The sequence below is a fragment of the Cyrtonyx montezumae genome, unplaced genomic scaffold (genome assembly GCF_038088225.1).
Source record: "Cyrtonyx montezumae isolate F1298 unplaced genomic scaffold, pur_monq_1.0 scaffold_3, whole genome shotgun sequence".
Taxonomy (NCBI): domain Eukaryota; kingdom Metazoa; phylum Chordata; class Aves; order Galliformes; family Odontophoridae; genus Cyrtonyx; species Cyrtonyx montezumae.
In genome coordinates, this window is record NW_027072034.1 from 92,427,626 (window position 1) to 92,454,049 (window position 26,424).

At 40.4% G+C, this 26,424-nt stretch overlaps 1 protein-coding gene across 4 annotated transcripts in view; it reads right to left on the bottom strand.

Annotated features, from left to right (window-relative positions):
- The window catches only part of FBLN1 (fibulin 1), an 80,231-nt gene extending 55,542 nt beyond the window's left edge, over positions 1-24,689 (bottom strand). The window contains exons 1-3 of one of the 4 annotated variants that reach the window (XM_065742393.1): positions 23,951-24,689; positions 10,846-10,945; positions 3,267-3,402 (exon numbers count right to left, since the gene is read on the bottom strand). In XM_065742393.1, coding sequence (XP_065598465.1) covers positions 3,267-3,402; positions 10,846-10,945; positions 23,951-24,026 — 312 coding nt within the window. In that variant the 5' untranslated portion in view covers positions 24,027-24,689. Of the gene's footprint in view, positions 1-3,266; positions 3,403-10,845; positions 10,946-23,210; positions 23,293-23,950 lie in introns of those variants that run through there. The other 3 variants (XM_065742395.1, XM_065742396.1, XM_065742394.1) reach the window with 3 other exon arrangements.
- Between the last annotated feature and the right edge of the window lie 1,735 nt (positions 24,690-26,424).

Genomic DNA, 26,424 nt, shown 5'->3' on the forward strand with positions numbered 1-26,424 from the left:
ATCCAAATCCATGCGAGATAAACTTGATGTGAAGGTCAGTTTGTTTACCACAGCAGGCTATAATCACCAAATATATTGAATGAACCCAGTTCATCAGGTGCAAAATATTATCAGCAAAAAATTGATGAATTATTAACTGATACCAGATGAAAAATCATGTATGACCATATTGGATCAAAGAGATTATTTACAATAATAGTACTACAGAAAGATGTGCGTGTTGATATTTGTATTAGTGAGCAGAGGAACAGAATGTGGCTCACAAACATTAAATAACACTGATAATGTTTACACAAGTAAATTAAACAGGGACAGAACATGGGCTTAGGCATTAGCCCACAGTCTATTCTACTGTTTAAGTATTAGCAAGCTCCAGTGACTATTAACATTCTCTCAGAGAACCATGAAGAATATTTTGGTGTTCCTAAAGGTCAGAGACTGTTCACAACTGCCTACACATATGTGTTTTGCAGGGGAAAGACTTCACTTACGTGACATGAGCTATGCTGAGTTATTTATTCCCAGGGCTAGAGATCAAGGCTCAGTCCATTTAGTCCATTTCATTTAATACAGCTGCCACCATAAAATCCTGAAATCTTTAAAGAAGCCTGAACTTCCTAAAAACAATCACTCACACTTCTTCCTCATGCTGACAAGCCCACATATGGAAACACCAATCAATAGATAGGAAAGTGATCTTTCTTGAACAGTTGTATTCTGTTTTAGACTTGTGCTTTGACATGTGTTTAGAACTGTACTGCTATGATAAACATCTCTGTAACAGCAAGCACTTGAATCAGCAGAGTACTTGCCATCACAGTCCTCATTCATTCATTTCTTGCTTCTCAGTGTGATGACACAGAGGGCTAAATATTTTTTCATACCATATTCAAATGCAGATGGACAAGTTTCTTAATGGTACAAGAATCTCAAAGTACTCATCTTTGACAGAGTAGGGTGTATCCTGCACACGGTCAACAAATGAGAGTTGTCTTCTCTGTGCTTCTGTTATCTCATGAACAAGAAATTGTGATGCATGTGCAAACAAGTCGTGGCAAACCAATGCCAGCCTCAACCGAGTATGTTACCTTTATTATACTTGCAGTAAGAATGCCAATTACTTCACTGCCCCAGCATCAGTGGGGTCTTAATGCCAGGAACATGATCTATTCAGCATTTCAGAGAGCAATGCAATTTTTGAGTAAGACATTTTCTCTATATAATGGATGTTTTTTTTTTTTAAACTGAATGTATTAGCCAGCATGGGTTTATGAAAGGCAGGCCCTGCTTGACTAGCCTGATCTCCTTCTATGATTGAGTGACCCCCCCTGGTGGAACAGGGAAAGTCTGTCAACACAGTCTACCTAGACTTCAGCAAAGCCTTCAACATCATCTCCCACAGTATTCTCCTGGAGAAGCTGGCAGCCTATGGCTTAGACAGGTATGCTCCTTAATGGGTAAGGAACTGGCAGGAAGGATGGGCCTAGAGAGTGGTGGTGAAAGGAGTTAAATGCAGCAGGAGATAAGTCATGAGTGGTGTCCCCCATGGGTCAGTATTGGGGCTGGTCCTGTTTAATATCTCTATTGATGACCTGGGCAGGAGAATTGACTGCACCTTCAATAAGTTTGCAGATGACACCAAGCTGGAAGTGCTGATCTGCCTGGGAATAGGAAGGCCCTTCGGAGGGATCTGGACAGGCTGCATTGCTGGGCTGAGGCCAGTAGGATAAAGGTCAACATGATCAAGTGAGAGGTTCTGCACTTTGGCCACAACAACCTCAGGCAACCCTACAGGCTTGGAGCAGAGTGGCTGGAAGACTAGGTGGAAGAAACAGACTTGGGATATTGATCAATGCTCCACGAAAAACTGAGCCAGCAGTGTGCCCAGGTGGCCAAGAAGGCCAGCAGCATCCTGGCTTGTATAAGAAATAGTGTTGCCAGCCAGAGCAAGGAAGTGATTGTCCTGCTGTACTCAGCAGTGGTGAGCCCGCATCTTGAGTATGGTGTTCATTTTCAGGCCCCTCATTGCAAGAAGGGCATCAAGGCCCTGGAGGATGTCCAGAGAAGGGCAACAAAGCTGATGATGGGTCTGGATCACTGGCCTTATGAAGAGGAGCTAAGGGAACTGGGATTGTTTAGTTTGGAGAAGAGGAGGCTCAAGGGAAGACATCATCACTCCAACTTCCTGAAAGGAGACTGTGGCAAGGTGGGGGTCAACCTCTTCTCCCACATAACTAGCAAAAGGAGTAGAGGGAATAGCCTCAAGTTGCACCAGGGATGGTTCAAGTTGGGTATTAGGAAAAATTTCTTCTCACAAAGAGTGGTCGGACATTGGAATGGGTTGCTCAGGGAGATAATTGAGTCACTGTCCCTGGAGGTGTTCAAGAAATGTTTAGAGGTTGTACTAAGGACATGATTTAGTGGGGAAATGGTGATGGTCAGTGGACAACTGGACTGGATGATTGTGGAGGTCTTTTTCAACCTTGGTGATTCTATGATACCAAAACATTCAGCATTTATGAATAGTGTGAATCACTCCCATATCTTCACCACCACTGAATTAAATCTATAATAGCACTAGACTGTCCATGACCTGGTCATGGTCAAGGTCACAGACTTACTGGTAGAACTTTCTTCCAAAAATGTTCTGCAGAATTAAGACTATGATCATTTTCAAAAAAAGAAGAGAGAGATAAATACAGTAATGAAGGTGGAGGATAGAACATGTGATTAAAGATGTCACTGATGAGCATTTTTACTCTAGTATCAAATGCTGCTATTATAAGCCTACAGATGTCTCAATTAAACTGTAAATCAAAGTCTGCTAACTAAGGACATGTACACTAATTATTATTATAAAGCGCACTGTGAGGATTTACTTCAGTCCTACCCCTAAGACCACCATCTTAGGCAATGAAATTCTAATGACATCTGAAGTCTGAAATGATCCTGAGTTTCTTACCCATCCCCTCCTACACTGTGTTGATGCAAAAGTAGTTTCCTAGCCAATTATCCATTTGAGACTTTCCACCCTTTTTTATTTACCATCTGTCTTTGCTAAAATGTAATTATGCTTCTCTCAAAGAGGGACTGTTCTCTCAAAGAAGCACAAAGCTCACTGTCTTAACTGAGACAAGAGGCGTAGGTGGGGAAGAACTGTTTATGTGCATCAGGACTGAGTACCATGACCTGTGGGATTAACCTTAATACTAATCTAGTCAATACAATTTCTGAACAGATGAATAGGAGTAGCTCTGATATCTTACCTTAAAGTATTCAGCTTCACAGGTGGAATTTTCACCAATGTGTGAGTCACACTCCTCATGCACACTGGCAAATTCAATCCCATCTGAACAGTAGTGCTCCTCCAGCTTGCTGCGACAGCACTGCACCTGAGTCATGCTGACAAGAGCATGGAAGCAATAGAGAACAATGTCACATGTAAGTCAAGAACAGATCGTGCAGCTGAGTTTGTCAATTAGCACCTGTACTAATCATGTGGAAAGAGGTTCCTGTGGACATTCATGAAATTTCAGAGTGAAATTGTTTAGGCATAGACAGAATGTCTAGGTGACTTGTACAATACAGTTAAGGTGATACATTAATACAACTAAACTCTGAACCCTGCAGTCTCAAACAGTTTTTGAAGTAAATGGATAACTAGTTCAACTACAATTGCCACAGTACTCTAGGACACTGCAATCTGGTAAGCATTATCACAGCTGGTGACTAAACAGAGAATGATAAGAATCCAGTCAGCATCTCCCACTAATGGAAAAGGGAAGTCAGGCTCTGGATGCTGAGAGTCCACAATCCTACAGCCAATTACACCAGCACTTGCTGACCCTTGCTCAAACAAGTCCAACACACTACAGGAGGCTCAGAGCATCACTCTGTGGGAGAAATGGAAACATGGCATGGATTGAAGATACTAAGGACACTGAGAAACAGAGTGCACTGCAGTAAGGAGGAGAAGAAAGACAGTGAAGAAGGAAACTCAGTTTTGTTACTTTGGCTGCTCATAAAATCATTTATTCTTCATGTCATTGAATGAATTGAAAAAATGTCTCCTCCTTCCTGTAGAAAAATTCTGAGCAAGGAGACTTCAAACTCCTCTATATCTGTCACCTACACAAGGAGATAGGTCCCCTCTAACATGCAACACTATTTTACAGGCTAGCATTGTCAGTAGAGCTTGAGGCTTAATGCTGTCTGACCACTATCTCCTGTAACAGACACCAGGGATCAGGAGAAAAAAAAAAAAATAAGAGGAGAAACAAATCAGACTGCACACAAGATACAAACGTATATATCTATTTTCTGATAATGATGTTCACTGAGAATAAAGTTGCAGGAGTTTCTAAGGGGAAAATTTCCCAAAGTAATCCAAGGTGCTAAATTAATTTTATTCCTAGTACAACAGAGGCACTTTAAAGGCATGTCCAGGTACGTTAAAGGTCTGTAAGAAACACACAGTACGGGAAGCCTTGCATATCTTACAAACCAATTGCATTCCATACATTAATATGGGGCTTAGACTGCTTTGCTGTGCATGCTGTTGAGACAAGGATGCCAAGCTATGTTCCTGGACGTTCCTAATTCTTATTTACTCGATTTTGTAGTGGTCTGACAGTGCAGCTCTCACATGGACAAAAACAGCTACGGAATGTCAAGGCATAGGAACAGAAGTCAGGCAAGCTTCATGGACAAATTATTCAAAAATAGACTCTAAAGTCATAGCTAGAAATTATGCCCAGTACGGTAACTTTATTTGGCAGAATATATGAAGTTGTTGAAATTTGATTTAGTTCCAGTCTGGAAGAACATGTAGCTTTTTTGTTGCTGCAATTCCCTCTGAAGCAGAATTTCCAGTCCCTGCCCAGCTCCGAGGTGGTCTGCCTGTCAGGGCTCTGCAGGCCTGTAAAACCTGAGCTTCAGGCCTAACAGTGTGGGAGCTGAGACTTTACAGATCCTTTTAGTCCTCTTGAGGAGCTAGAGATGTTGACCACAGACAAACAAAGAAACAAACAGCAGCAGTTTTTCAGTAGATCTGTTTGATTTCCAGTGTGGCATCTTTTTTTCTCTTTTTCTTTTTTCAAATACAAGGCATCTCTTTGAAATCCCTGACAAATTGGCAATTGCAACCATAACAAAAAAGTTTCTCAAAATGCTTCCCACAGCTGTATTCATAAGTCATGTGACCCAGCTCAACTGTAACAAGGAATTTCCAATTGAATGGAAATACTAGATTAAAATACCATTTGTTCATTCTAAGAACAGCAACAATAAAATTACGCTTAATTGCCCGAATCTGACAGTGAAGTTACATTGGTAACAAATATTGCTTGAGACTGTGAACACTTGTGTGGTGGCAGAATAGCAGCAGAAACCCTAGAAAGATGGCAGAGAAAAATACTACAAAAATTGTACAGTACTCATCTTAATCTTCATTTGCTCACTACAGCTGACCAGCCTTTTTCCCTTGCTCTCCAGCTCCCATGCTGGTGGTGGGGGAGCTGGAACTATATGACCTTTAAGATCCCTCCCAGCCCAAGCCATTCTTTGATATCTATGGCACGTCACCAGAAGCAATTTAGACTCCAAGACTTTGAAATGAAGATTCTCTCTCCCTACCTTTGATAAGCTATGTATTCCCCTAGCTTGCACCCTAATATGATCCATACTCACTTTCTACCTCACAGTAAAGGAACCATATCTAATGGCTAGTAGGACATCCAGATTTATCTCTCTCTATGAAAAACAACAACAAAAACACCGTGAAATTATCCACAGGGACAAAAAAACAAAACAGAGATGGCAGCATTATAAGGATACCTTTCTTTAAGCACAAAAGCTCCACATCCTCCAGCAGGAAAAATCAAGCAGAGGAGGTAGGAAACCAGCATGGTTGAGCAAGGACCTGCTGGCTAAACTGAGGGAAAAGAAGATAAAGTATCAGCAGTGGAAGCAGAGACGAGTGGCCTAGGAAGAATATAGGAATGCTGTCTGGACATGCAGAGAGCGGATCAAGAAAGCCAAGGGGCAGGAGGAACTAAACTTGGTGAGGGATGTGAAAAATAACAAGAAGGATTTCTTTAGAGACATTGATCAGCAGAGGCAGGCAAAGGAGAATGTACACACTCTAATAAATGAGGAGGGAAAACTGGCTACAACAGACATGGAGAAGGCTGAGGGACTTAATGTGTTCTTTGCCTTGGTCTTTACTAGCAGTCAGGCTTCTCACATTTCTCATGACCCTGAACCCTTAAGGAGGAGGTTAGGGGACCAAAGTTCCTCCCACTGTAAGAGCAGGGCAAGTCCAAAATTGCCTCATGATACTAAATGTGCACCAGATGACATGCATCCCAGGGTCCTGAAGAAGCTGGCAGATGTGGTTGCCAATACACTCTCCATCATATTTAAAAATCACAGCTGTCAGAGGAAGTCTCTGGTGAGTGAAAAAGGAAAACACCAGTCATTTTCAAGAAAGGGAGAAAAGAAGACCTGGGGAACTGTAGGCTAGGAAGCCTCGCCTCTGTGCCTGGGGAGATCATGGAGCAGATCCTCTTGGAAGCTACATTAACACATATGCATGATGAGGAGGTGATCTGAGACAGACATTGTGTTACCAAGGGTAGATCATGCCAGACCAAGCCAAATGCCTTGTCATAAAGTGACAGGATCAGTGGGCAAAGAGAGGGCGGCTGATGACAGGTACCTGGACATCCCCATCCTTGGAGGCATTCAAGGCCAGGTTATAATGGGTTCTGGGCAGCCTGACCTTGGCAGGGGGTTTAGAACTAGATGATCTTTAAGTTCTCTTTCAACCTAAGCTGTTCCATGGTTCTGCAATATGATTCTATGATTACTTTTCATTTCATCTTTATTATTATGCTTCACAGAAGGTATACACCAAAACCAATGTAGATTTCCTAATTACCTATTTTTCTTTCTATTTCTTTCCATAAAAACATTGTAACTTTGCTTTGAAAACAATTTTATTGTCACTCTTGCTTAGGCAACAAAATCTCTTCATTATCCTTTCTGTCTCTCCTGTTAGCCTTCAAGCTAGGTGCTAGACATACATCTGTATAGCTTGCATAATGAAAAGCCTTTGACAAAATATTTTAAAAGTAAACTAAACTGATTTAAAAAGGGAAGGATCCCACTCTAGAATTATTTTGCAAGTACAAATTGAATCTTCCAGCCTTCATTCTTTCAGCTCAAAGTTTAACATGCTAGAGCAAGATCTGGTATTATGAGTGATATATGGCAGGTGAAAGTAAAGAATTTAACAACAATTAAAACACATACATTTGATCATATGTTGCAAATTAGCAAGGGACTGAAAACTCATTGATTTAACAAGACTCAAAATAAATCAGCTATAATCCATATCTAAGCTTTGTAATTTACTTGATAAAAGTTTTCTCAAAGGAAAGAGGTAAAATTATACTGAAGCCATACATATAAATAAATGATACTGATGACTTTGTGGCAGAGAAAGGACTGATTCTGCCTTTATACATGTGATGAAGTAAGCAAATCTTCCTACGTGAGTGGCAATAAAACTCTCACAGCATAGCATTGTTCTTCTATCCTGATTGCAAAGCAGAAAATGACTGAGGCATACTTAGCAAGCTACGAGAAGAGATGACAAATAAGAAAATTTCTCAAGAAGTAAACAGCTTTTTCAGACACAAAACTGTCACAATTTTGATGTCTGAAGTCTCAAGCTCTTCCAAGATTACAATGGCATAAATCAACAACCATCCACCAGCATTTAAACATCTGGTTCCTATCACCCCAAACAGTCATGTCTTATTACCTCCTTGTGTTCCTGTCTGGGTCTGAATTCATGTGCTATGGCTGGTCTCTGCTTGGGAACACCTTTTTGCTCTGTTTGTGCGCCGCAACTAGCAGAGTGTTGTGCATCTTTTTTTCTAAGCACTCTTGCAAAACTGATTATGAATAATGTTATTCCAAATGTAATTCCAGAAAGACTTTATGCAGGCAATTGTCATATAAAGATATGCTATTTCTGGCAAAGGAATTATGTTCATTTGCTAAGAGTTCTGAGCCGGGGAAACTCTACATTTTGAAAGGAAGATTTATTGGTCAGGTTGAGTTCCAAAAAAAAAAAAAAAAAATGGCAGCTGCTTCCAGCTGCTGTGAGTTTGACCACATTACAAGAAAATGGATGAATGGGCAAAATGCTGCTGTTATGACAGCCAAATTCATCATTCATTAAAACCCTACGTTCACCCTTTCTGAGTCATGAGAGCATACAAAAAATACTGTCATTCTAAAGAGCGATAATGTAAGGAGTTATATCACTTTGTAAACAAGAAACCACCATAAAAGATTGCAGATGTGATTGGAGGTTATGCTGGAAGCTGTGATTCAAGTTACATGCAACCAAGTAACAAACTGATCCTAGGAATTCATCTGAACTTCAGCTGGCTCACCTTTGGTATAGCATGTACACCTGCAGTACAAACTGTCCCATATTCAGTGTTGCTTGCACAGATGGCAAGGCCCTCAGCAACCACAAGGGACTTCATGGGATGGATCCTAAGGAGTGAAGTCCACAACTATCTGCAGCTACTAGAATGGCAGAGTTTGCATGGAAATCCTTCTGGATTCCTATGAATGCTTTAAGTGATTGGAAAAAGGTCAAGTGGGTGCACTGTAATGCAATAAGGCAGCTTATTCCTCATACAACCAGTGAACATGGCACTGGTTTGCACATGAGAGACAAACCAAGCACCCTCTGGTGTAAAGTATTAATGGATTCTACACCCGGGAGGTCATGGCTGTTTAAACAAGGGGCTTTTTAGACGGTTCAACATCATGATGCAGATCAAGATCCCAGCCGTGTTTTCAACAATTAAGTAAATGACAGACATCAGACAGACTGGTCTCCAGTAGCTCCTGTTGCATACGTGTCTAAATATAAAGCAGGCTTTGTAATCTGAAGCTCTTTGCGAAATCTGCAACCAATAAGATATTCTGTGCCATATTCTCCCTGCCTAGATGTCAGCAAATGTAATGAATCTGGTTTTGGTTTTGCTCACATCTCTATGCAATAGGAATGAATGTGCAAAATCAGTGTTGTTATCCAAGCACGCTTGCAAAGGGAATCATGTTCCCTCATTGTTCATACTGGCTCCAGTTACACTAATAAAAAAAGAGTAGAATTTGGCTCTTACTTTCGTCTCTAAAATGGCATCATAAAGTGATTCTGTTTAAATTTTGCAGATATGCCAGTCTGCAACCATAACTGGAGTAAAATAAGAAAGTAGTTAAGAGTGCCAATTTTACTTAGCCATTTTTTAGCATGGAGCCAAGCTTCAAGGGGAGTTATGTTTATTTATGCCACAGCCATGAATAAATGCAGCCGAATTTACCCACTTCTATTTTTGTCAACTGAGTGCTCATACTTCTCATAGAATATGTGAGTTTACCCATTTCTAATTTACTATCACATCACTATAATTTACTTATTATGACAATTATACACAAGTTAGCCAAGGTATTAATGTTTTTTCAGCTTTCCTATGAAGTTCTAAAGACTCTTTAAAATGGCAGACTTTGAAAATGAATTACATTTACAGCAGAATCACAGATCGGGGTAATTAAATGATAATCAAAAAGATTTCTTCTCCCAGATTGTTCAATAAACTTGGTTTCCTGTTTTTCCCTCATGTTTTGTCTGTAACTCTTCTTCAAGTATTTTCTAACTTGGGATTTAAGTCCTATCTGTCAATTATTCTGCAGAAGAGACTGCTTTCAATGCCAATACAAATGCTGAAGTCAGAAAACATGAACAGACTGGACTGTGAGAAACATTCTTTCCATAATAAAGATCTATCCAACACTTCTACAAGTACTGAAGTTAAATCACTTTGCAATCTACTTGAGAAGATAGAGGAGGCAATGTAAAGTGTATAGAATTGTCTGTGAAGCTGTCCCTCAAACTACCAACCACAAACTGTTAGCTTTACAAATAAAATGTACCAAGTGTAATGTAACAATTGCAAAAACAACATAAACTGAGAGAAAAAATACGTCTCCAATCATATGTGACAATGAGTATGACCAAAATACTACTGTGCAACTAATTTTAAGGTTTAACTTCATTATTTCATTTTTTATATAGCATAAAATAAATCAGTATCGCATAAAGTTTAATCTGAATTAAGAAATATATTCATTAAGTAAAGGTTACTGTTCTACACAATAGAATGTATTTGACAGAAGATAGATGCTTTCAGTAACTAGCAGTCCCCTTGACTTAAGCTCAAAGCTCCCCATCAAGAAATACAGCTAAGTTATAGACAATTATCTGTGTGGCATCATAGAGAAGAAGCAGCTTTAAGAGATTGTCTTATATATACATGTACACAGTCTATATATTATTCATGTGCATGACCTGCTGTTCCTTCAAAAACTTCTATTCAGTTTGTACTTAGGCTACATTTTCAGTCAGCAGAAAGTGAAGATGCCCTGCTGACATCAGTAGAGCCATGCTGAGATACAATGACCATAGGCTGAGTTCAAGCCCAGTGGGCACAATACAGTGGAAAACCTAAGAGACACAGTGCACAATGAACAGGTTAGAGTAGGGTAACTCTGCACTAGATCAACAGCAGAAATTTAAAAGACTTAATAGAAGTGAATTCAGTCCTCAGGTTCCTCCAAGGATGGAGAAGATGGATTTCAAAAACTCTGATTTAAGAGCTAGATCCTTCACCTCATAATCAGCTTTCACACCTGCCATTTCCATGGTTCCAGCATCATAGAGGGATATTTTCATGTAATGTATAATATGTAATAGTATACCTGCATTCTCTGGACTCAGAAATTAATGGTAGAGAAGTGCATATTCTGTTTTTGTTTGCCCATTCAACACCCTTGTCACAGCATTCTTCCATCGAAAGATCTGCAGAAACGAGGAAAGAAAAACACAATATATTTAATACAACCTTAATAAATAGTACTGTATCTGTCAGTTTAAAGAAAGGGGGAGAGTTCATTTTCCCTCTATTTCCCTCTATTTATTAAGCTATGCTCAGAATAGTGCACCCATCCAGAAAGGCAGCCAAGGCTCAATGAGACATCCATTAATACCTTGCAATAAGCCTAACGTACTCCTTCATCTGTGAAGTAAACCACAGTTTCCCTTATCCTTCCAAATAAAGACACAGACCAAGGACTGATACACCAGCAGAATACAGTTCAGACAAATTACATAAAAATTAAAACAAAGAGGTATGCCCCGTTGCACTTCTTTATTATCAAAGGTGGCAGTAGTCATAAGGAACCATCAATATCCAAAAGAAAACATGATAAATCAAATAACTGAATGATATGAAAGGTGAGTTTCATTATGAATTAATTTACAGAACTGTTTTTTTTATTTTTTTTCCTGAGGTTATCATCCAATTTATCTGTTTCACCCAAAAATACATCTGTAATGCAAAAATATACAGAGAAAGAAAGGTATACAATGTTTTAATAATTTAACATATGAAAGAAAAATTATACGGATACCAACAGATACCAACACTGAAACTCAGAGGAAAAGCATACTTAAGATAATTATCTGTGTAGAGCATTATTTTTGCTGAACTCTCTAATTGAACAAAACAAAATACCATTAATGAACTGACAATCACTACAGGTTTGCTTCATATTCCAAGTGCAAAAGTTCACCGCACAGCAGGTGCATCAGAACTTGGAATAAAACATTAGTCACATTTTCCTATTAATTATCTTGCAGCCCAGACACTGAACAGGTCCTTGTATAACAAATATGCAACCTTTGTTTCATCTGATTTTGACTAATTGACCTCATGGGTTGTACCCATGAGTGCTGAAGGGGCTTGCTGATGTCATTGTGAAACTACTCCTGATTATCCTTGACTGAAAAAAGTTCCTGAAGAACAGGAGAAAAAAATGTTCCCCCATCTTCAGAAAAGGCAAGAGAGAACATCCAGGAAAGTACAAATCTGTCAGTGTCATCTCACAACCTGGGAAGCTGATGGAGAAAATCCTCCTGGAAACCATTTCAGAACAGGAGGATATGAAAGCAATTGAAGAAGTCAGCTTGGATTTATGAAGGGAAAAATGTGCTTAGCCAACCTCTGAGCCTTCTACAATGACGTGGCCAGCCTGGTGGGTCAAGGGAGAGCAGTGGCTACTGTTTACCTGTGCTTCACTAAGGCTTTTGACACTGTCTCCCAGTACATCCTCAGAGATAAGGAGACAGTGTACAGGTTTTAAGAGGTTTTAGGAGTCCACAGCAAGGTGTACTGAAAACTGAACAGGTTGAAAGCACTGAGGTCAGTGGCACAAGTCCAGCTGGAGGCAGGTCACTAGTGGCATACCTCAGGCCTCAATACTGGTTTCAGGTCAACTTCCCTAATGACTCGAACACTGGGAAGGTGGGTATCTTCAGAAAGTTCACAGATGATAGAAGACTAGGAGTGGCTGATGCCCAAGATGGTTATACTGCCATCCAGAGGGAGCTCAGAAGGCTGGAGAACTGGGCAGCGAGGAACCTCATGACATTCAACAAAGGGAAATGCAAAGTCCTGCATCTGAAGAGGAATAAATCACTCCATCAGTACACACTAGGGCCTGATAAACCAGAAAGCAGCTCTGCAGAGAAAGATCTGAGTGTCCTGGTGGACACCAAGCTGCCCATGAGCAAATGACCATGACCATCAGTGCCTCTGTGTCAATGGCAGTCAACACCACCTTGAGCTGCATGACTTCCTGCAGAGTCTGGTAAGAACATGCATCCGTGTCCTCTGGTTCTCCATGTACTAGTAATGAAGTTATTCTCCAAGTGCTCCTGCTGTCTGAGGGTTACAGCCTCCTTCCACACCTGTCTGCATATCCACCTCCTAGACTGTTGAAGTCATTAAAATAAATCAGAATGTTATTTTATCCATTCATGATCACATTTTTGACACAGACTAGAAGGAACTTGCATGAGTTCCTCAACTGGCAGACTTTCATTCATGGAGCAGCAAGGAGCAGCTGAAAGCAGGAAGATCATCATCCCCAGTTACATAGTTCCTTTCAGAGAATAACCTATATTCCTGACAAGTGATTACAACCTAAACAATTCAACACAAAAAGGAAAAAAGTTAGATATGACTTTAGGATGCATCATTCATCTAAGGGCAGGCAGCCTTAAGGAAACTACTACTCCTACTGTGCAAATTTCTCAACCACTGAGAATAATTCTGCTACCCCTCTTTATAAAAGATTCAGTCAAAATGGAAAATGTGTAGAGAAAGGATGGGAGGATGGTCAGAGGAATCAAAGCCCTGGTATATGAGGGAAGGCTAAAAGAAAAAAACAGACTATTTGAAGCCTAGATAAGTAAAGTTTGTAAAAGGATGTGGTTTCTGTCAACAAATATTATAGAGGTAAACAGTAATCAGAATGATGGGATCAACTAAACCAAACATTCTTTAATAAAAAAATCATTATATTTCTAAATGGAATTGCATTTAATGTTAGCTTGTAAGAGAGCTTTGTACTCAATGACCCAGGTCATTCTTCTAGTCTTACTTGCATATCCAAAATACTGATCAAAACTGTAATTCTGAAGTCAAGGCAATATTTCTCTTGAATTCCTCAGTATGTCCAAAATTTATGCCAGTGTCTGAAAGATAATTGCAGCTTATAATGATGCAGGGAAAATCTGTCATGTGAATAAATATCTGCCTGTGGAGAAAAAAGTACATTTGTTTCTGATCTCTTTGGGAATAGGGGACCCTGTCTGGTGCTCTCTGTCTGCCAGTATACTGCTAACAAAAATTTCATGCACTGAATTTCTTACAGTGTGTTACAAATAATCATATTTTTTAGTGCTGTTGACTGCAATTAATCTTACTCATGCTGAAAAATGATACACATTTAACTGAAGTGGAGAGCTGGCTGCAGGCTTTTGCATGGCTTTGTACAAATGGGTCTTCAGCCAAATTCCTCTCCAGAAGGACAATCCCTGGCTCTGGACACAGATTCTTCCTCCCAGCTCTGGCAATACACCTCTACTCCAACCAAATAACTAAAGAATTCAAAGCAGGCCAAGCTAAGCAACTTCCTCTGTAGAAGTGTGTCCAGAAAAAGAAGGCTTCAGGATAGATTGTGGAGGGAGAACAGTGGTTCAAGCTCCTGGTTTTTTTGTGACATCAGAATTCATATACTCCAAAGATCCTGCCAGAACTTTCTGGAGAACTAGGGAAAATGGAAAACAAGCAGAAAAAAAAAAGGACTCCACCCTCAAGGCCTTTCTTCTCATACATAACAATGAAAGAGTGAAAAACATTTTCTCTAGCTTTGCTCCACAGTTTGCCTTTAAAAAAATGGTCATTCATGGATAAAACTGTATTCTTGCAAAATCTCTAAAAGTGCATGTCTCACACTTCAAGGTTCATCTCCTGACTGTGAAGGAATTTAATTTATTTTTTTTTGCATTGTTATTAATGATTATTTAGAAACAGGATAGACATATTGTCTTGTAATTTTTCCAGTGTTGTGGATTGAACTGTACGTGTGTATACTAATGTGGCTCCCAGTTGGAAGTCCTTGGGCAAGCAGTTTGTATAGAGGCCATGTGTGCCTTCTTCACCCTCTACAGGGGACCAACAGCATGGGGCAGCCACAGTATGTCCTCACTTCACATAACCAGAAATTCATCTTACAGAGCACCTGGAAAGAAGAGGTAGTGGAAAGCAGACAATTGAAACTACCTTGACAACATCTCAAGGCATCACGCTCACTGTGTTAAAAGAGATGGTTAATTTTTCTTTCTGAATATAACTACTTGGCTTTTACTGCAGTCGAGCAGCTCGTAGCACCCCTCTGTGCTGGAATGCCAGAGATCAAATACACATTACAGTACTGATCTTCTGAACCTGGTGCCCCTAAAACTGTTTTGCCAAGTGCATAATGCTACATGCAAGTAAGACAAAGAAATCTCAGGCATAGGCATCTGAGAGACAATACATTTCTGGGAAAAGGCTGATGATACTGTTTGCATTCAGATGAAATATGCACTTTTATTTGAAAAGAAGAACTCTACAGGAAAGTTGTAATATGCAGGAATACACTGTGTCGTCCATCGTGTTACAGTTTCTGAAGGAATCACTGAGCTTTTTGATATCATGAGACAAAGACATGAAGATAAAACCAAGACCTGTTAAGACAGCAACATTTACTTCTCATTCATACATAGTGATTTTGCAGGTCACTTGACCAATTCAGGAGAAAATTCAAGCCTAATCTGAATAAAATCAAGAGCATCTCTATCAGCACCTTTTCCCTGTAAAAAAAGTATGTGCACAAAGGCAGCCATGAGAACTTGAGTTGTGAAAATTCTACATGCTAATATAACAGCTAGGATCGCTATCCTGATGTTAAGGTGGTCCACGTAGCATTCAGAGAAGTTCCAGGAGTCCTCTTCAAGGAAAAGGACAGAAGAAACACAGCTGGAACTCAGATCTCTAATTTTATAAAAGCTGTCACGAAGGAGACTTATCAGATAACAAGTAGTTAAAGGTCACAGTAATTAAAACATTTTGCACACATGATGCACTCATCTGCTAGTTATGAATTATGCTGACACTGGCAAAACATGTAGCAGCATATGTTTTTTTTTTTTTAAAAAGTAGTTTGCTAATCTTAAAGGACTGCCATACTGTGAAGGAGTTCAAAGTGAAAAACGTGGTCAAATTCTGTAAAAAATTGTATCACTTTGGACTTCTATGATGTAATAACTGCTTATTCAGCTGCTATGATTAATACTTTCAGTAAAAGTAAGATAAGCTTGAGAACATTATCCAAAAGCTTGATTCCTGGAATGAAAAACCCTGAATTGCTTCTGAGAATCATGGAAAAAAAGTAAGCAGGAGTAAAGCAGACTGGACAATTCTCATGGTACTAGCTTCCCAGCTAGATCAAAAAAAGGTCAGATTTTTTAATTAACAACCTACAATAGCAACTATTCTGTGCAGCTGCACTGCGAGATGGAAAAGCCTACACAGAACCCAGAATTAAGATAGCTGTTCATTACTCAGTGCTGATCTATGGAACACTTATAAAGCTGCAATCACTGATAATACTATCAAACCAAAGCTACATCTTAGCATAAGTGGACTTACAAAGTTTGTGCTATTCAAGCCTTCCAGTTCCTCAGTACAAGTGATTGTTACCATGATATTCACTGACACCCCAGCCCACACAACCAGCTGTAGTAGGGTACAGATTTGGAAATAAGTCCAAGTCAAGGGGTCAAAGTCACAACTTCTTACTAAGATGTTTCCAATCTTCCAAGCACACCAATTTACTCTGTAAGACTCATCACTAATGGAATGCAAGAAAACAGAACATGACTCTCACTTCTCAGCATATGCAGTTACAGACAGCAGACAGATTCTGTGAAAGCTCAGCAGCAGTCCAACAAGTTTCAGCAACAGTACATCATCCTGAATTTCTGGAACTCTTCCTTACAACAGGCCTGCATTGGTTTAGATTTCCAATTAGATAAATAATTTTCAGCTTCTACAACGTACCTTTCTTGTCAAAAAACTCCCTTACCAGTAGTGCTCATATATGTAACTGCTAGCTGAAAAAAATGCAAGTCTATATACATAATTTGATCCTCAAAATTACAAGTTGGCAATTTTTTGTTGTTTTTTTTTTGTCTCCCAACCTCCCTTTATATTTATACTCTCCTCATGGACCCAGAGAAACTGCATATCCCTTTGGCCAAGGCTTCACTGTGATATAGGTTCAGTGCAGACAAACTGTGCTCGGCCAGCTCTGCCACTGCCACTGCCATACCAATTGTTGTTGAAATGATACCTGGCTAATAGCAGGGATAGCAGTTAAGCACAGGTGACTGGAATTTGTAGCATCAATTTTTTGTCTGTCTTTACTGCAAACTGTAGAAAAGCTCTTTCTGGTAACACAAACACTGGCTGGCGGCATAAAGGATCAAATACACACAGAGACACATTTAGACAAGGGTAGAAAGCTGATTTCAAAGGTCCAACTAGTAACAGAGTAACAGGACAAGACTGCCTTTTTGCATCTAATCTTGCTTGTAAACCTAAAGAATAGGCTCACAAAGAGGGAGAAATGATGAAAGAGAACAACACACAAAAGAAAAAAAAACACACAAAAGAAAATCTGGCCTCACAAGTCTCTGAAATAAACACTTTGAATTGAGAGTAATGGGGCAGTGAAGGAAAGCATAGCAATCCTCAGCATGAGAAGGTGTATTTGCTGGATTTCTTCAGAATGAAGCTGGAATTAAGGGAATTAACTTCTTCCCCCCCCTTACACATACAGTAAAGTGAATGCATAGTTTTCCTACTGTTCTCAGCACTCTGAGGGAAATGCCAAGCCCTTCTTACATAAAAGTACGGTGGGTGGGTAAATAAGGGATTTATCTGGGGGCTGGAAGTAGAAACAGGCTGCAAACTTTGTTGCCTTTGGACAGTTACCTATTCTTAGCTCTTCCATTAAGTTGCTCTTACAGTTTCCCTAACAAGTACTGCATCCAGGCCTGGGGTCTGAACATAAGAAAGATAGGGAGCTGTCAGAGAGGGTGCAAAGGAGGGCCATAAAGCTGATAAGAGCGCTGGAGCATCTTTCCTACAACGAAAGGTTGGGAGAGCTGGGTTGATTCAGTCTGGAGAAGAAAAGACTCCAGTGAGATTTCATTATTGCCTTCCAGTATTTGAGGGGAACTCATACAGCAGGAGGGAGACTGATTTTTACAGTCTGATAGTGATAGAACAAGGGGAAATGATCTTAAAAGAGGCAATATTCTAGATTAGATGTTAGAAAAAAATTCTTTTCTCAGAAGGTGGTGAAGTAGTGTCCCACACTGCCCAGAGAAACTGGATACTCCATCCCTGCAGACGTTCAAGGTCAAGTTAGATGGGGCCCTGGACAGCCTGACCTAGTGGGAAGCAACTCTATCCAAGGCAGGGGGCTTGGAAATAGATGATCTTTAAGATCCCATTCAACTCAAGCCATTCTATGATTCTATGATACCATCTTGAGCTTCATAGCACAAAACCTGAAGCCAGTATGCCCTCCCAACAAAAACACAAGCCAGTGGATCTACTGTGCCCTACAAGGCCTGGCTTCACTACCTGCTGGCCCTCTCAGTGCTGCCTCAGGCTACCCTGAGGGAACCTGTGAAAATGGTGCCTCTCTTCCAGGCAGAAAGGGCATATTTAAAACTTATGGACTGACAGCTAATCACTCAACATCCATCCATTGCTACATAAGGGGATATTCTCTACAAACACCTTTAAAGGTTTCAGTTTCTACCTTCAGATGAATTCTCATCTGAGTGTGATTATTTAAGGACAGCTGAGATTACTGAGAAAACCCAACCAGCATACTAACTAAAGTAGCAGCACCCTAAAGGAAATGCCTGGTATGTTAGAGTGCTTTGTGGTTGGTTTTAAAACAGCCAACATTTTACTGGAAATTTTCTTAGGTCTGGAGAACACTCATTTATGGGGAATGTGGCTCTGGTAGCACCAGCAGTGGCCATCACACAATTATGAGGATTTTTCAAATATGGCCAAACCTCAATTTATGAGGTGTGTCTGTTTGCAGTCTATAAAATGAAGCTCTTAAAACTGTTGATGGTGGCAGATGGGGATGAGGTAGCTGATGTGTTTGGTGATAAGGGAGGCAGTGCTTTTTTGTAACATGCCATATTTCTTCTGACAGAGAAAGTAAATACTAAGTGAGGGCTTTGTTTCTTTTTTACTTTGCCTAAATTCTAATAAAAAAATCTTTCAAAAAAGAAGGCAATTGCCTACTCAAAAAATTAGAAAAGCCTCCACCTATTGCAGGAAAACCATTAGGCATCCTACACACATATCAAAATGCCACAGAAAACAAGGATGAAGAAGCCCATAAGAGGTTATTTTGTCATATCCGCTACTCTCAGGCAGAAATCATACAATTTGGTAGTTTTAGGCAGACTTCTTTTCAGTTGTCCATGTCAATATCAAGAGAGGCTGCTTCTTCTGCTTTGAACTTTAAAAGTAAAACTACCTCACAGAGTGCTGATAATCCTAAGAAGTGTTCTTTCCTTTCTCATTTAAGAACAATTTTTTTTACCTTCTCTTGATTTCTCATTTCAAACCTCCTCATGTAAAATGGTTGCATAAAAATCAGTTTCATACCGGGATCTCTCTATTTTCATCTGACCTGAGAAAACGCAAGAATAATAATGTTTTTATATACTGTTTAAGTGACATACATCTACTCCGTAAACATGGTTATTGAAAATATAAGATTAAGATGGACAATGATGAAGGACTGATTTTCTACTGTTGCTATATTTAAAGAATAGTCTGCAGACACTATACAGACTGGATAAAATGTACAGCACAATGGGACAAGGTTCAAGTAACTAATAAACATAGAGGGAACCTGAAGAAAATATTATTTGTATATAGTTTTATAGAGGTGAATTAGGAATGACTCTCTTGGAGACATTCCTAAAATCATCATACATGAGACTTTCCTCAGTCAAATTACATATGTTGAACTGCAAATTGCTATCTAAGTTCTTACAGATTTTCTTCCACAGTACTGACATTAGAAGTAATCACTACTCTGAACCCAGAACAAAGCCAGTAGTAAGAGCTTCAGAACAGGACAGTAACATTTCAAATGGATGCAGTGCTGGTTATCATTTGTACAATACATCGTTCCAGAGCTCAGTAAATATTAAAAGCTCCTTAGCAGGGAACATCTTACAAGCTACTGGTTGCTTGTGGGCGCTACCATAATTCCAAAAATGACTCTCCCGTGCTTCCTAGAATCGAGCAGGAAATATGTAAATGTTCATCAGAGGTGGCTTTCAGCTCTCCCTGAAGGAAACTTAAATGCATTTGATTAAATGAAATGAGATCGAATGAGAATTCCTGAGAATTTAAAAATTTTTACTCCATTCCTTTCCTAGATCAAACATCACATACTTGAAAACCAGAGGACAATTTCTCAGACCTTTAAGAAGTCGAAAGTAGGTTATACTAAGCAAAAAGCAGAGACAGGGGACTCACAAGTGCTGGAAAAAAAAGGTGTTACTTTTTATTTTAATTGAAGGCAAGTAGTTTCATGAACTGCATTAGAAGATGTGCCAGAGCACTGAGGAAAGCATCAGCACCAAAGATTATTGCATTCTGTCAACAAGAGAAGAATTTCAACACAACTTTTACTAATAATTTCAGCATAACTCTTACTGTGCTGTTGTTCCTACTTTGTTGCCAGAGATGAATATAACAGAACAAGAATCATCATTCTGTCTGACAAACTTGCAAGTTACTATCATAATTTTTCCCTTATTGTATGCAGTGTCCCTGTCACTGTAAAATACCCAGTATGCTGCCTTTGTAGCCACTATTTTGACTACTCCTGTTTCTAAGCTACATTTTATTAACACCATATTACACTCAGGAATTTGTCACGTTCTTCTAGGACTCTTCACTTATCTTTGACCCTTCCTCTCCTTCATACTCTTTTCACTTCATGCAACCTCTTCCAATATTTTCCCTCTTGCTCCTATCAATTCCTTCACTAACTTCTTTGTAGACAACCTCTCTGTTATTTCTGACTTTCCAGAGTCTTCTTAGTCTTCTGCCTCCACTTACACATTTTTTCTTGGAGTAATGTTATCCACTCTTCCAGTTACATGTAATGACTTAACTATTAAAGTCCTAGCTCCTGACCCATTTCCTTTCATCTAATCCACGTGTAAATACACATGCCTGACACGACTGCTTTACAAAAGCATTTGTCTATTCTGGCTAAAATTATCTGCCAATTTCTTCCTTCCTTGACTTCTTGCATTTTCCTTATTCCCTGCCATTGGCAAGCACCACTTTTAGCTACTTCTATTCACAGAGTTTTGTTTATTTATCTTTTTCATACTAAGCCATTTCATCCTACCATGAAAACTCTTGACCATACCATTATTGTTTTATTGAGATTACAGTTCTCTCTTTCTATCTCATTTCTATCTCTTTCTATCTCATTTCTACTCTCTATCTCATTCCCCTTGTGCTCTTTACAAGTATTGTTCAGAGATAGTAGACACTTATTCTGCTTATCAAACCAATTTTGATGCCTACTTCTTTAGGTCTATCCATAATTCATGAGAACAATTTTTTTTTTTTTATGGTCCCAGGTAACTATTTCTGTCAAATTCTGGAAGAACTATGATTCACCTTTCATTTTCAAAAATCCTTATAAAAATACTGCTGAACAAGTTGGTCTTGACACAACTATTTACTGACAGTACACGTAGTGTTGATATCAAGCTTGCAGAATAGGCAAAACAGTAAATAAATACACTTTGAAAATCCACTGACATGCTATCAGATTTTGCCTGAAATCTTAAGGACTCATATAAATACACTGCAGTAACTTGATAAGCTAGTTTATGGATTTTCATCTTGGATTTGACTAACACATCTGCTTTCAATTACAGAGATGAAAAACAAGAGTTTAACATTTTGCTCTTCCCCTGATTGCAATAAAACATCACGCCTGAAAATGGTCTATTAAAAGGAAATTCAACTGCAAACTAATTTAGAGGTAGACAGCACTCGTGTTTTAGAATTAGTTTTTTTGGTGGCGTATGATTTTTAGGGGGGTTGGAACTAGATCATCTTAAAGCCATTCTCTGATTCTTTGATTAGGGAGACTGTAGCTATGATAGCAGACAAAAAATAATAAAACTAGCCTTTTTTAAGTCCTACTCCACCCACATATTTCTTATAAATTTACTGCTATAAAAGCACATGTAAAAATCATGATCTTAAAATAAAACTCATTCCACAAACTCAGTGGAACATTTTTTTTTATTACAAACTATAAGCTCACACTGAATAGACATGTTTCCAGATGTTTAGTGAGTTAAACTATCTGTCTGTAGCACCAAGACATGTCAAAGACTTAGCAAGAGGGTGAACTGTTCTACAATGACTGGACATGATGATGTGATTAATCCATCTTTCTTCAGTAAGGATGGCAGTTTATACCATAAGCAAAACTTGTTGTAATAAAAATGCAATGCTTAAAGTAAAATAAAGTTGCATTATAAAATCTAAGTATGTTCATTCTTATAAGCATTCCATCTTCGCATGCACTGGGCGGTTCCTCTGAACTTAGACCCAGGTCTTTAAGTAATAGATACTGATGATCTGATAATTCATTAGAAAATAAAAGCAAATGAGAAAAATGAAAGAAACAAGTTTATGAGGAGGCAGTATTTCAGAAATATGTTGATAAAGTAACTTGGCAATTGCATCATTGAAGCCCTCAGGAGACTGCCTTTATCCCAAGCCTTTTTACACTGCTCTCACAGAGGAAAACAGACTCTGCCCCAAAGAGCATACACTCAAAACAACGTAAGCTTGCCATGGAACTAGTTCATTTGCCTGCAAAACACAGATGGCCTTGTGAAAGAAAGCAGAAAAAAAAATCTCTTCCAGTGATTACAATTATTAATAATTTCTATAGCATATCTATATCTTCAAATAATATTTACACTGAGGAAAGTCTTGAAGAGCAGTATCCTAAGCAAAGATCATTGTTTGCTTTTAGACATTTAAACTTAATTTTATCTAATTTACTGTTTTAGAATTCCAAAGACACAGCAATTGACAGTGAAATTAGAGTTCTGATTTTTATTTGAGAATAAATACCTGATATACCCTTTATCGCCAAGTTTGTCTATAATTTGCAGTAAACTTCAAAAAACAGAAATTACATTTCTACTGGCTTACATTTTTTTCCAAAATGGAGCGAATTAGCTAAGGCTGAAATACACTGAATTACAAAGTGAAGCTATCAAGTTATTCAGTGTCTTATAGCAATTTTCAGCATTCAATATTATCACGTCCCTACATTGTGAAGCATCAGAGCTACAATGTACTCTGTCCTCAGAAAGAAAGTAGAAGCTTGAGTGGGCGTTCAGTACTAAACTTTGCTTTCCAACCCTTCCCTATTCTGGTGCCTCCGTCTTTAAAAGGAGTGGCTTACATCTCCATCCAAGGCAACTATTTCAAAGGACGGCCGTGACGACTGCTGTGCAATTGGGAAATCCAAGAGCCAAAATGCTGCGATAGTAAATAATAAATTACCTCACCGGCTTTTGTCTGGCGTCGTTAGGCCGAGGGGCCATGTGTTTGTAAACGTTTTCAAGGCGTGCAGGATGATCCAGCCTGGGCTCTGCACGGCCCCTCAGGGTTGGTCGGACGGATGCCACCTAACCGCTAGCTGCGACGAACTCACCGTCACAGCTCCGACATACCTTAGCAGTTATACTTTGGTATACTCTGCCGATTGATATCAGATATCCTCCTTTGATGCGGTAATACGTGCACGGTACAGATACACGGCCAGGACCCAGGTCCTCGCCTTCCTCAGCAACTCCTCTCGGACGCTTCGCATTCTGCCTCTTAACAGTCCCGCACCCCGCCTCACTGCCTCGGACCCACGTCCCGCTTTTGGGGTGCGGCTCACACCTGCCCTCTCCCCGAGGCCGGCCTCGGGGCACCCCTCCCGTCGCTGCTCCGTGGCTGTAGATCCCCTTGGGCCGCCGTCGGAGCTCCGCCGCGGCTCGCTCAGCGGCCCCGCGCCCTGGGCGGCACAGCTAACCTGCCGGCCCGGAGCTCGGGCGCGGTGCTCGCCACGCCTTTCTCCACGCAGGAACGTGGCAGCGGCGCTTTGAAGTCTAGCCGGGACGTCCAGGGGCGCGGGCGAGGAGGAGGGGGTGAAAGCAGCAGGGAAGCCTGGCGGCCCCTCGCCCTAAACTTCCTCCCGCCCCGAGGTCCCACTCACCCCTCGGGCAGCCCGCCGGGTTCCCGCCGCCCGCACTTACCTTGGCTCCGGAGCGCAGGCAGCAGCGCCAGGAGCAGCAGCAGCCGCAGCGGCCGGGCCCCGCGGAGCTTGTCCATCGGCCGGCGGGAGCACTCGCACCGAGCGGGGCTCGGCTCTCCCCGCTTCTCGCTCGCCGCCGTTGCTGCTGTGGTTGATGTTATCCCAGCCGCCTGAGACCGGTTGGAAAAGAGCTCGCAGGAACCCCCACCACCACTCGGTGGGCTTTACAAAGATTTAATTCACTGCCTCCCCGGTTAATTACACAGCCTGCGAGTGCTCAGCTGAACTGAGCGGCACCGCGGCTCAGGAGGCAGAGCCCCTGTTGCGCTGATACCCCTACTCTCCTCGCCACCCCCACACGGGCTGTAAATGTGACTCCCTTCGGCTCGGAAAATTTTACAGAGATCCTCAGCATGAACCTAGGGACGGTCTGCCTGGTTCTGTGCGTGAGAAACGCAGCGAATTCCGTCGGAGCCAAGTGGGAGAAAGCCACAAACAAAGGCAAAGCAGAGAAAAACAAAACAAAAGAAACTACCTAGCAGGGGAGGAAAGGTTTAACCTCTGGAGAGGAGATTTTCAACACCCCCCTCCCCCCCCCGCCCCCCCCCCCCCCCTTAGTCTTTCCATGGATTTTACTCTGCAATAACTTTTAATTTCAATACAAAGGATTTTAAAAAGGAGGGGTATTCTAGAATCTCCAAACAAGCTTCACTGGGAAAAACAAAACAAAACAAAAAACCCTGCATTCTTACTTCTGGTAAAATATCAGGATGAGAATTTCTACCCAGATGAAACAGACAGCTTTGCTCTATCGACCCCCCTCCATTATCTTATTTAAACAGGAACACAAACACTGATAGTGGTCAAAGGCAGAGCTGGGTTGGAGGCACCCAGTTGTCTATGTTGCTGCCAAGATCTTTCAGATAATGTGGGGACAATGTTTACATGCAAATACATGTGGAAACAAACAGGGAGTTCATCACTCCACAACACTTAACTGTGGGTTTTATTCAGGAACAGCTGTAAGTTGCATTATGGTTGCTTGGCAGTTTTGCCACAGGGGACTCTGATTGGACTATTCATGTTGTGAGCACTCAGTAATTCAATGTGCGTATCTCCTCTCAAAACATCCAGCAGGAAAAAAGCATTTAAGACACTTAAGAGTTGAAAGTATGCAGATATTTTTCTTCCCTTGGTTACTTGCTTTTTTCCGTCCTTAGAAAAGAACACACGGCCATGTGGCCAAGGGCCCAACTAGCCCAACATTTTGCTTTCAGCAAGGATTGCAAGTGGTCACCAGAGGAAGTGCAAGCCCAAGTAAAGCTTTCTCTCAGCTGTCCTGCCAGCCTCCAGCTGCTTTGAGTTTGGAACATTCCCTCAGATCTGTGTACTTTGTAGCTCTCAAGTGAATTCCTATTCCAGGTATTTATCCAGTCTCACCTTGAGTTCTCATAAACCTTTATCATCCAAAATGTCCTTTGGCAACAGATTTACACTGGTCTTCCACTCTTCGTGTGAAAGACCATTTCGTTTTGTTCCCTCTGAACCCAGCTTCATCCAACTTCTGCCAATGCCTCCTGGCTGCTGCAAGAAGACTTATCAAAGATCTGAGTCCTATCCCCACTCCTCATGCCATGAAGATATCCTGATGAAGTTGTCCTTTTTTGACCAGTTTCTTCTTTTCCATTTTTTTATTTTTATTTTTATTTTTCCTATTTCATTTGTAGGAGGCAGTTAAAAAAAGGTGAAGAAGGATGGGGGAACTGACTTTGTTCAGGGGTATTTTTGCTTCCCTTTTCTACACACACCCATCTATTTCTGCTTCTTCCTTAAATGCCCTGTTTTCAAGTCTTCTTGCTTCAGTTACAGTGGGACTTTGGCAATTTCCCCACAACCTCCAAGCTGCAGTTTTTTACACAGCAGACAGCTGCAGGAGGCAACTAAAAAAGATCACACCTTGTCTAAATTTTGCAGCAGCTTAACTGGAATGGCAGTGTCTCCTCTACAGAAATCCTAGAGTCAGTTCCACAGTGGCTTATTTCACATTACTTTAAACCTGCTCCTAATTGATAAAAGATGACTATAAAGAAGTTCACCAGTTTTATTGAATCAGTGTAAAGTCACACATAATAGCTAGTCCACACATGGGCTTACTCTGATTAACACCATCTGTAGAGTAAGAATTCCTTCTTCCTGTTTAGTTTGCCACCACAAGTTGTTTACTAGAAATGAGGTAAGAATCAAGAAACACCAACTTAGAATTTAAGCAGTGTTTCTAGAAACTCTCACAGCTGTAACCATCTGAAGATCTGACAATAGTTTTTGGTTGCCTTTTTTTTTTGTTTTGTTTTGTTTTTTTTTGTATTAATATGTATCTCCAGTATAAATTGGCTCTCTCACCTACAGTGAGATTCAGTGGCTTCAAGGACATGTGATTCTAATTACTGACCCCAAGCTTTGCAGTGAGCTAAGCTG